The sequence below is a fragment of the Salmo trutta genome, chromosome 9 (genome assembly GCF_901001165.1).
Source record: "Salmo trutta chromosome 9, fSalTru1.1, whole genome shotgun sequence".
NCBI classification, from domain to species: Eukaryota; Metazoa; Chordata; class Actinopteri; order Salmoniformes; family Salmonidae; genus Salmo; species Salmo trutta.
The window spans coordinates 1,027,273-1,039,250 of record NC_042965.1 but is presented as its reverse complement, the minus strand read 5'-3'; the positions used below and the strand labels follow the sequence as shown (position 1 = coordinate 1,039,250).

Genomic DNA, 11,978 nt, shown 5'->3' with positions numbered 1-11,978 from the left:
GGTAGGTGCACTTGATTCAAAAGTCCTGCGCACCAGGTAGCAAAGTGTTCCCATGAGACAAACACTGCCTACCCCGCAGACTGGCGAATCTGTGACTAAATCGAGTGCACCTACTGCGCTGCCCAATCAGATAGCTCAAATCACCGTGGCTACAGAGCTTCCATTACCCTGGCCAAAGCCAAGTTTAATAAGCTACTAGCCTACGTAAGATTGAATAACTTTTAAAACCATCACCACAGAGAGACTGTCAACGAATACAGCAAAGAGCTGGTGTTTTTATGAGTGAGTTCATGTTTAAGTTTATATTCAGCGCTTCTCCGTACTTCGCTCGGGCTGCAATGAATGAGTAACATAAACTCACCCCATTCCGTACAAATGTGCGCAACCGCGACATTCAAACGAGGCTGCAAAGAAAACTAACGGGACTGTAGCGACTGTGTTGACTTCAAAATCTGGGGTGTGAACTACGTTTCTATTCAAGCGTTGATCGACATGGTAATGGCTCTATAGTATTGGAGAAAAGTTGAAAAAAAACTGGCCCTCCGTTACATCGTGACGTGTCATGCCGTAACGTACATCACGCGTAAAGCAACTATTTCTGTCTTACAATCTCTCTCCACCAGGTGTAGCACTTCTCTCATCGTTTAAAAACAAGAAATGGACAGTGACGGGGGTAAGAGGGGATATCTAGTCATTTTTTGCGTCGTCACTGCAAGCGATCATGACAAATTTTTCCAGACTTTTTAAATTTTTATTTAATCCATTTTAAAAGGCTGTAACGTAATAAAATGTGGCGAAAGTCAAGGGGTCTGAATAGTTTATGAAAGCACTGTAAATGTAGCAGAAAATCTGTAAAAACAAAAAAATGTGTCCTCCGAGGGGGGGGGGGGGGGCTGGTGTATGAGTTTATAAAAAATAGATTTAAAAAAGGTCTAAGAAGTGGAAGATGCTTCCCAATAAGTTTTGTTTTCAAACAGCTGAAATAATATTTATGGTTATGGAAATTATATTTCACAGCGGTTTAGATGGTACAATGATTATCTAAACTATACTAGCTTATCTTGTCACAAACTGACATTAGGTTAACTATTAGAGTTTTACTATAAATTACATACTGCAATTCACAAAGATAGTTGAACACTTGTTGAAATTCTTTCCGTAACTTATCTTGTCAGTCTCTCTCTTCTCTTAACACCTATGGACCCAGAACTTAATTGAGCGTTTTGTTCATTTTAGAGACCTATTTTGTCATTTGACAAAAGTGCTCAACACATTTGTTTAATTTGACATTTAACCTTTAATTTATAAAAAAATTGGGCTATTTACTTCATTTTTCTGTTTTAATAAAATACAATCTGAAGAACAAACAATTGTGGCAATTCATATCTTGCAGTAAAATACTTTAATCTCAAGAGTAGGCAGGTTAAATGTTGAGAGGTTTTATGTTCTTACTTAGAAAATAGTCCTGATCATATGATCAATATCCTAAACAACTAACAATACTTAAATTCAGTCATTTAAATTGTAAACACTTTTCCAATCTGGGAGTTAACCTCAAAGTATGCAATCATTTTGCTGTGTATTTTGTATGGAATCAAGGCATTAGAATGTATCAGAGACCACCAAAATAGAGCTTGTTCTGCAAAAAAAAACTAAAAAAAACAGGGGAGCCTGGCTGGCTACTTTTTCTATTTGGCTGAATACTCCATGCGCTTGTGGAAAACACTGCATAGGTTACCCAGATGGGATCACTGGTGAAGGGCACCAGGGCGATTGAGAATAGTAGCCCCCTTTCTTCATCAGAGCCTCTGTCCTGACTTGGACGTACTTGACAATATACAAAGAGAAGAGGAATGACCCATAGAGAGAAACAAGTCTTTGTTTACTTGTATAGCTAAACAGGGAGTCTTTCCTGTCCCCTACCCCACCTCATTCCAAGTTCTCTCATAATGAAGTGTCACAGGGGAGGGGTCACTCTGGTGGTTCAGTCCAAGGATTGGGGGTCAGCGATGGGCATGGTGTGCAGCACCTCGTCCAGTAGCTGGAGGGCGCGGTGTAGGTGGATCTCAATCCAGCAGGGGGTCTCCTTGATGCTCGTCCGGGGGTAGTCGGGACCCCAGCCCTTGACAAAGCTCATGCGCAGGATGCACAGTCTCCTCAGGTCGTCCACGCCGATGCCGGCTGCTGCCGAAAGGCCTGGGTGAGGAGAGAGTGAGCCCGAGTTGGGTATACATCCACACTGATGAGGTATCTGAACTACAGAACTAGTATGGATTCCTACGGATCGTCAATGACTGACCGATGCTGCAATTTGATGTGATAATTGGTCAATTACTTTAGAATGGGCTATGTGAGCATTGTATATATCTATTATAAAAGTGGTGTGAGTGATGTAACAGGTTTGAAGTTGTGTGCAAGTCAATAGCAGCCAAGTGTCCTGTCTGTGGGAGTATGTGAGTGTTGCTCAAAGGAGGGAAGTATTGTGCTGCTTACTGATGGCGGGAGCGATGCCTCCCACGGAGCCCGGCCCAGAGATGTTCCCAGCAATAGAGGCAGCCTGAGCTGCGGCTGCCGCCTGCGCCGTCGCTGCCTGCTGCTGCATTTGCCTGTGGCACTGATGCAGGTCAAACACCTGGGAAGGGGAACAAACAAAAACCAACATATCTATACTGTATGTGGACACCCCTTCAAATTAGTGGATTAGACTATTTCAGCCACACCCGTTGCCGACAGGTGTATAAAATCGAGAACATAGCCATACAATCTCCATAGACAAACATTGCCACCTTCCCAACAAGTCAGTTCGTCAAATTTCTGCCATGGTAGAGCTGCCCAGTTAACTGGGAGTACTGTTATTGTGAAGTGGAAACATCTTGGAACTACAACCGCTCAGCCGTCGAAGTGGTAGGCCACACAAGCTCAATGAACATGACCGCTGAATGCTGAAGGATCACCATGCGCAATGCCAAGCGTCGGCTGGAGTGGTGTAAAGCTCGCCACCATGGACTCAGAAGCAGTGAAAACACTTTCTCTGGAGTGATGAATTATGCTTCACCATCTGGCAGTCCGACAGATGAATATGGGTTTGGTGGATGCCAGGAGAACTCTACCTGCCCCAATGCCTAGTGCCAACAGTAAAGTTTGGTGGAGGATGAATAATGGTATGGGGCTGGTTTTCATGGTTCGACCTAGGCCCCTTAGTTCCAGTGAAGGGAAATCTTAACGCTACAGCATACAATAACATTCTAGATGATTCTGTGCTTCAACTTTGTGGCAACAGTTTGGGGAAGGCCTTTCCTGTTTCAGCATGACAATGCCCCCGTGCACAAAGCGAGGTCCATAAAGAAATGGTTTGTTGAGATCGGTGTGGAAGAACTTGACTGGCCTGCAGAGCCCTGACCTCAACCCCATCTAACATCTTAGGGTTGAATTGGAACGCCGACTGCAAGCCAGGCATAATCACCCAACATCAGTGCCTGACCTCACTAATGCTCTTGTGGCTGAATGGAAGGAAGCAAGTCCACGCAGCAATGTTTCAACATTAGTGGAAAGCAACTCCATATTAATACCAATGATTTTGGAATGAGATAATCGAGCAGGTGTCCACATACTTTTGGTCATGTAGTGTACATTTACAACCAACTACATGCAATTCACAGCTTGGACACCAGGGGGTTGATAACAACACAATGAACACATTGGTAAAGCTAAGCAAACGGAGAAGTTGGGACCTCCCTTGATGTAGGCGCTGGGGTAGATCTTGTGCACGGCATCGCCGGGGGCGCGGCCGGCTTCCCTGTCCAGGTAGTAGCTCTGCACAAACACTGCGTGGTCGCTATGGCAACGGACCCACACGTCCCCTTCACCTTTGCACTCCAGCTGGATCCCCTTCCCGATGTGGAGCCTTGAAGTGAAAAGAACAGCAGTTATTATCAGTGGGGTGACCAAATACTCTTCTGGCAATGTCAAGAATTCACCTCCATTCAGAGCTAGAAGCTCATCATAGTTAAACGGTAAGGGGGGTAGGAGGCTGGGACGCCGTACCTGGCTCTTTCAATGGCCTCTGTCCGGTGCACGTTGCTCAGCTGGCCCAGACAAAAGCGGTCTCCACCCGACGGGTCCACGTAGCCGTCCACGGTCACGACAGGGCAAGTGGAGGGCACCTTGAAGGTCTCGCCCACCTGCACGTCCATCTCAAAGTAAGCGGTGGAGCACCAGTAATCGGGCGCTGCAACAGACCGCAGCAACAACACCCCAAACTCAGTCCTCTCCAGACTCACTCATGGCACTCTGAACACCTTGTTGGGTGAATATAGGTGTTGTGCTTCACTTACCTGGATGGTTGGATATGGGGGGCTGGAAGCCATGCTCGTTGTGCACAGGCCCTACGAAGGTGACATGAAAGCAGCAATGTTAAATCTTGGAACGTAACTCCTTCAACCCAGTTCTAAGTTGCGGGCATTATATGTTCTAAAAGTGAAATTCATGTTCTACTACTACAGAGAGTAATCCTGATGGTGGCATGGACTCACAGTAGTGCCCTGGATGAGGCATGGGTGGGTGGTGTTGCAGGTGCCCATTCTGATGGTGAGGCATGTTGGGCATGAAGCTGCTGTTTCTCGTCCAGGTGGAGGTGGCATCTGTAAGGGCACAGGTGGATTCTTACAGATGAGAATTGTAGGGAGAGCCACACTTCAACACTGCCCATACAGCTAGTAAATGAGCTGCGATACATTTCAAAGAGGGTCGGGGAAAGTCGGGGTGTAAATAAGAGCCAATGAGAGGGAAAAGAGAAAGTGACCACAGGTGGGCAACATAATAAGTTCCTTTTCCTAAGCCATTACATTGCAGAATGAGTTTGACATTACTGTGAGATGACTAATTTAGGGGTGTTGTAATCTTCTGTCAACAAGCCACAAGTAGATAAGCTGTAGCCAAATAAACCACCCAAACTTTGCCTATGACCTCTAATGATTTGGGTGAGGAGGATACAAAGAGCAATAAAATTAGGGGGAGATAAAGTGGATAGGGTGGCACTGAGTAGGCACTCACTTCCTGATCCAACAGAGATGCTGGGGAAGGCGGAGGTGGTGCGGGCATCAGCGAGGGGCAGCAGGCCAGCGGTGCTGAAGGGCTCCGAGGGGGTCCCAACTCGGCTGGAGGGAGGATGCTGGATGGTTTGGAGGGAGTGACCCCCATCCATGGTGGGCAGCTGGGGCTGGCCGTCAAAGTCGTACTCATCTTTAACCATCAGTCCCAGGCTGGTAGCTGAGAGCACATAGAGAGCAGCAGTCATGATACAAGTCAACAACAAACAAAACATGCATTAACAGAAGATAGTTGTATATTTTTTTAACGGAATTATCAAAACGAAGGTAACTTACCTGTGCTGGTAAGAGTCAAGCTTGATAGGTCTGTGAAATAAAATAAAAAGATCACTCAAGAGTTAAACCGTAAAAAATAAACTAACACCAGAGGCATCAGTGCACTCACCAATACCCGGAGACACCACCCGGTCGTAGTGGTAGGGGTTCACGCAGACATTGTCACACTTCAGGTCAAATGCAAACTGGCAGTATTTGACATGCTTCAGTTCATTTTTATGCAGATCGGGCCATCTCCACAACCGAGTGTAGATCACGTGGGGGAACCCTTTACGCCCTGCTACCTGAGAACATAAGATTAAACCCATTGATTTAACTAAATAAATACTTTCTTCTTCACCCAAAAGTGCTAATAGGTCCCATACCCTATACTTTTCACCTTTACAAGATCCTCAGTCATAATGCCATCTCATCTCGCCATTTTTACCTTTGCCGCTTACCCCAGGGGTGTATTCACTAGGAACCAAAGAAGCAAACGGGCCGAAATCGGGAGAGACTAACTTGAACAATGACAAAGGATTGTTTTGGTTGCAAAACATTTTCTGTTACTACATGTTTTTCTACGGTGTGTACTAGTGAATACACCCTTGATCCCCAGACAGTGGTGTACTCCCTACCTGCAGGCGGCCATCCAGAGTCCGCTGGATGGTGACACACTTGCTGGGGTGAGCTCCATTGGTGGTGATGGCTGTGATAAGGGAGTCCAGTTCATCCTTCTTCTCCTTCAGCTTTTTCACTAGACTTTCTATTGCTCGCTTGGCAAAGGTCTCACTCTCTGCCCCTTGCCTATGACACATCAAGCTGTGTACAATGCTCAGGCAAGCGTCGTTACTCGTAGGCATGTTGGTGATAGACATCCTGAGGTCCAATAGAGTATACTACTCCGTATAGGAAATAAATAATTTGTCCCAACAATAAATGTTGCTGTTTTGTCGTGTTTATAGTGTGGAGCAACGCATAAGAAAGATTTCGATATGAGAGGGTGTTTGTTTCCCCTCCAGTCACTGTCACTCTGGTTGTCCAGTTGTCCAAGTTGAAGTCCAAGGCATCCCAGAACAAAATTAAATGGATTGTCACACTTGCTGTGCGTCCAAAACCCACCGCTTCAAGGGCTAGGATTAAGGGAAAAAGAGGACAAGAGTGGGTTATTATGGCACTGTACATACACTGAACAAAAATATAAACGCAACATGAAACATGGGACCAACACTTTACATGAGCTGAAATAAAAGATCACAGAAATTTTCACAAATTTGGTTACATCCCTGTTAGTGAGCTTTTCTCCTTTGCCAGGATAATCCACCCACCTGACAGGTGTGGCATATCAAGAAGAAGATTAAACAGAATGATCATTACACAGGTGCACCTTGTGCTGGGGACAATAAAAGGCCAGTATAAAATATACAGTTTTGTGACAACATAATGCCACAGATGTCTCCAATTGAGGGAGTGTGCAATTGGCATGCTGAATTCAGGAATGTCCACCAGAGCTGTTGCCAGAGAATTTAATGTTAATTTCTCTACCATATGCCACCTACACCATTGTTTTAGAGAACTTGGCAGTACATCCAATAGGCCTCACAACCGCAGACCACGTGTAACCACGCCAGCCCATGAGCTCCAAATCCAGCTTCTTCACCAGCCACCCGGGCAGCTGATGAAACTGTGGGTTTTGCACAACTGAAGAATTTCTGCACAAACTGTCAGAAACCATCTCAGGGAAGCTCATCTGCGTGCCCAGTGTCCTCACCAGGGGCTTGACCTAACTGCAGTTTGGTGTCGTAACTTACTTCAGTGGGCAAATACTAACCTTAGATGGCCACTGGCACCCTGGAGAAGTGTGCTCTTGACGAATTAATCCCGGTTTCAACTGTACCGAGCGGATGGCAGACAGCGTATATCGAGTCATGTGGGTGAGCGGTTTGCTGATGCCAACGTGCCCCATGGTGGTGGGGTTATGGTATCGGCAGGCATAAGCTAAGGACAACGAACACAATTGCATATTAATCGATGGCAATTTGAATGCAAAGAGATCCCGAGGCCCATTGTTATGCCATTCATCCGCCGCCATCACCTCATGTTTCAGCATGATAATGCACGGCCCCATGTCGCAAGGATCTGTACACAATTCCTAGAAGCTGAAAATGTCCCAGTTTGTCCATTGCCTGCATACTCACCAGACATATCACTCATTGAGCATGTTTGGGATGGTCTGGATTGACGTGTACGACAGCGTGTTCCAGTTCCCGCCAATATCCAGCAACTTCGAGCTGCCATTGAAGAGGAGTGGTCACACCAGATACTGTTTTTTTTTAATCCACACCCCTACTTAAAAAAAATAAAATAAAGGTATTTGTGACCAACAGATGCATATCTGTATTCCCAGGGCCTAATGAATTTACCTCAATTGACTGGTTTCCTTATATGAACTGTAACTCAATAACATCTTTTAAATTCTTGCATGTTGCATTTATATTTTTGTTCAGTGTATCTTACCAATATCTCATAAGAAAAATGAAGAAACCCACACACTGCTCTTGATAGGTAAAGCTTATTAAAGAGCAGTGATACTATCGGACTCAAGGCCTTCGTCAGAGCTTTTGTGAGTTTAAAATGTGCAGCCTTATGTAGACATAGCTCCACACACATCTGTTCCAATGCATCCGAGGTTGGAGTCGAGGGGAAAAAAGTGTCACCAAATATAACAATGTGCATTTCATAAATATTCTAATAAAAGGCGTGTACATAAAACGTATTAAACACGTCTGTAAAACCACAATGAGGACATCGGCACACCAAGCAAGTTTTCATAAACCAATGGTTGCAGCGCAAGAAACACATCAGAATAATCAGAAATGGGGGCATTAATTCATGTTCACATTTACAACATAACATACATAGCCATTTCATCATTAAGACCTTTAGGAAATTATGTCTGGAGGGTGAAAATCCCAAAACATTCTCTTTTGCTCAGATTATTATTTATATCACCTCCCCTGTCTGATATGTCAACTTTCTCTATGCCACAGAATCTAAAAGGTAGAAATGTCATGTCTTTGGTCATTAAAATGTACTGTACAGTGAAATATAAGTATGCCCCCAATTCAACCCTTACAAAAAAGATGGCAGTTTTGAAACTGCAGTAAAAGTGCAGTAACAGCGGTATTTTGGACACAGTAATTGCAGTTACACAACATTACTGCAGTATTCTTTTTTTGATATTTAGGATGCAGTATTTGCAACATACTCTAAGTATACTCATACTCTAAGTGCAATCTTTTTTGTAAGGGAATTCTGATCTCTAATACAGCCACAGTGTGACTTCAACATTAGTTTAAAAATATATATATTTTGTTCAATTTATATGGCAACATTCCAAACTTGTTTAGCATTATCTAGATCAAATACGTAACGATAGCACTATTTGTATCCACTTGCATCACTTTCAAATAGAGGGGACGTATTTTGAAGGCGAACCACAAATTCAAGTGACTAATCCTTATTGTGTCTAGCATCACATAGGTCAAAACTACTATTGTGGCTGACTTGGGTCAAAACACGTCTAACATTACAGCTAAATTAGCGGACTAAACTCCACGGTGAAGGAAGCTTCTGATGAACTGCAACGGAGTGGAGTTTAGTCAGCTATTTTAACAGTAGCTAGTTACGGTAACTAAAGTAACCCAATGCACAATAATAAAACATCTGGTAGTCGGTCACAAGATGCTATTGTTGCTACAACCAGTTAGCTAACGTGCTGGCTTTGGCTTCTCAAAACGAAGATGTCAACAGAAATTAGCTGTTATTCTCAGTCCAAATGTTCATATGGTCTTGCAAATGTTAGCTAACTATCCACTGTTACTTTGCCTGATATTAATCAGCAGCGGTGTAAAAGAAGGGAGGTTTGAGCCCATTGATTAGGCTATTTCGCTGGCAGGCTGCACTAGCTTCCCAAACTACGCTAGCCTCCCGTCTCGGCCTCATCCACATACCCTGCAAACGCGTTATTTATGCTCTTGCATTTGCGCTCGAATTGTGCTGATCGTCCGTGCTTCTTTGTTCGATCATTTAAAATAACATAAGGAAATCTTTTGAATTTCAAAATAAACGTAGATAAACATCAGATAAGTTGGATAACAAAACACGGATTTGTATCAGCGCTTCTCGTTCCCAGCAATTTCCTCCAACATGGCGCTTTGCGCATGGGCGACATTATGTAGTATAGCACTCACAACAAACAGTGAACAACCAGGGGAGGATAAAAATGATGGTTAGGGAGAAATCAACCTTACGAACACTAGGTGTCGTCGTATACCCAAAGATCAAATAGACTTTCAACAGTACTTGATAGAGTCCACAAGCTTGCTGCACTGATGGAAAATGTCACTATTTCACATGATATGTACACTGCTCAAAAAAATAAAGGGAACACTAAAATAACACATCCTAGATCTGAATGAATGAAATAATCTTATTAAATACTTTTTTCTTTACATAGTTGAATGTGCTGACAACAAAATCAATGGAAATCCAATTTATCAACCCATGGAGGTCTGGATTTGGAGTCACACTCAAAATTAAAGGTGAAAACCACACTACAGGCTGATCCAACTTTGATGTAATGTCATTAAAACAAGTCAAAATGAGGCTCAGTAGTGTTTGTGGCCTCCACGTGCCTGTATGACCTCCCTACAACGCCTGGGCATGCTCCTGATGAGGTGGCGGATGGTCTCCTGAGGGATCTCCTCCCAGACCTGGACTAAAGCATCCTCCAACTCCTGGACAGTCTGTGGTGCAACGTGGCGTTGGTGGATGGAGTGAGACATGATGTCCCAGATGTGCTCAATTGGATTCAGGTCTGGGGAACGGGCGGGCCAGTCCATAGCATCAATGCCTTCCTCTTGCAGGAACTGCTGACACACTCCAGCCACATGAGGTCTAGCATTGTCTTGCATTAGGAGGAACCCAGGGCCAACCGCACCAGCATATGGTCTCACAAGGGGTCTGAGGATCTCATCTCGGTACCTAATGGCAGTCAGGCTACCTCTGGCGAGTACATGGAGGGCTGTGTGGCCCCCCAAAGACATGCCACCCCACACTATGACTGACCCACCGCCAAACCGGTCATGCTGGAGGATGTTGCAGGCAGCAGAACGTTCTCCACGGCGTCTCCAGACTGTCACGTCTGTCACATGTGCACAGTGTGAACCTGCTTTCATCTGTGAAGAGCACAGGGCGCCAGTGGCGAATTTGCCAATCTTGGTGTTCTCTGGCAAATGCCAAACGTCCTGCACGGTGTTGGGCTGTAGGCACAACCCCCACCTGTGGACGTCGGGCCCTCATACCACCCTCATGGAGTCTGTTTCTGACCGTTTGAGCAGACACATGCACATTTGTGGCCTGCTGGAGGTCATTTTGCAGGGCTCTGGCAGTGCTCCTCCTGCTCCTCCTTGCACAAAGGCGGAGGTAGCGGTCCTGCTGCTGGGTTGTTGCCCTCCTACGGCCTCCTCCACGTCTCCTGATGTACTGGCTTGTCTCCTGGTAGCGCCTCCATGCTCTGGACACTACGCTAACAGACACAGCAAACCTTCTTGCCACAACTCTCATTGATGTGCCATCCTGGATGAGCTGCACTACCTGAGCCACTTGTGTGGGTTGTAGACTCCGTCTCATGCTACCACTAGAGTGAAAGCACCGCCAGCATTCAAAAGTGACCAAAACATCAGCCAGGAAGCATAGGAACTGAGAAGTGGTCTGTGGTTACCACCTGCAGAACCACTCCTTTATTGGGGGTGTCTTGCTAATTGTCTATAATTTCCACCTGTTGTCTATTCCATTTGCACAACAGCATGTGAAATTGATTGACAATCAGTGTTGCTTCCTAAGTGGACAGTTTGATTTCACAGAAGTGTGATTGACTTGGAGTTACATTGTGTTGTTTAAGTGTTCCCTTTATTTTTTTGAGCAGTATATATTATCTGGGACATTTTGGATCTGTTAGTGATGTGGACACCAAGGAACTTGAAGCTCTCAACCTGCTCAACTACAGCCTCCTTTTCCTGTAGTCCACAATCATCTCCTTTGTCTTGATTATGTTGAGGGATAGGTTGTTATTCTTAATGTTCTTGGGCACAGGGACTATGGTGGTCTGCTTGAAACTTGTTGGTATTACAGACTCAATCAGGGACATGTTGAAAATGTCAGTGAAGACACCTGCTAGTTGGTAAGCACATGCCCGGAGCACAAGTCCTGGTAATCTGTCTGGCTCCGCTGCCTTGTGAATGTTGACCTGTTTAACTTTTTAAGGTATAGGGGGCAGTATTTTCATTTTCGGATGAAAAGCGTGCCCAGAGTAAACTGCCTAATACTCGGGCCCAGAGTCAAATATTTGCATATTATTAGTAGATTTGGATATAAAGCACTCTGAAGTTTCTAAAACTGTTTGAATGATGTCTGTGAGTATAACAGAACTCATATGGCAGGCAAAAACCTGAGAAAAATCCAACCAGGAAGTGGGAAATCTGAGAATTGTAGTTCTTCTTTTGAATCCCTATCGAAACTACAGTGTCTGTGGGGTCACGTTGCACTTCCTAA

At 44.7% G+C, this 11,978-nt stretch overlaps 1 protein-coding gene across 1 annotated transcript; it reads right to left on the bottom strand.

Moving 5' to 3' along the window:
• Positions 1 to 1,277: 1,277 nt before the first annotated feature.
• Positions 1,278 to 6,241, bottom strand: LOC115199711 (mothers against decapentaplegic homolog 4). Its single transcript, XM_029762049.1, has 10 exons — positions 6,002 to 6,241; positions 5,494 to 5,668; positions 5,385 to 5,414; positions 5,053 to 5,268; positions 4,533 to 4,640; positions 4,335 to 4,385; positions 4,045 to 4,228; positions 3,736 to 3,904; positions 2,494 to 2,632; positions 1,278 to 2,196 (listed from the first exon to the last, which is right to left on the bottom strand). Exons 1-10 carry the CDS (start codon positions 6,239 to 6,241, stop codon positions 1,985 to 1,987), a joined length of 1,524 nt encoding a protein of 507 aa, XP_029617909.1. The 3' UTR covers positions 1,278 to 1,984.
• Between the last annotated feature and the right edge of the window lie 5,737 nt (positions 6,242 to 11,978).

Bases quoted from the DNA above. Each gene is read 5' to 3' on its own strand.
- LOC115199711 (XM_029762049.1), bottom strand. From the start codon at position 6,241: ATGTCTATCACCAACATGCCTACGAGTAACGACGCTTGCCTGAGCATT. The intron at 4,386-4,532 runs GTGAGTCCATGC...TCACCTTCGTAG, and splicing joins GCCTCATCCAGGGCACTACT to GGCCTGTGCACAACGAGCAT. The intron at 2,633-3,735 runs GGAGGTCCCAAC...TCCCCTTCCCAG, and splicing joins ACCCCAGCGCCTACATCAAG to GTGTTTGACCTGCATCAGTG.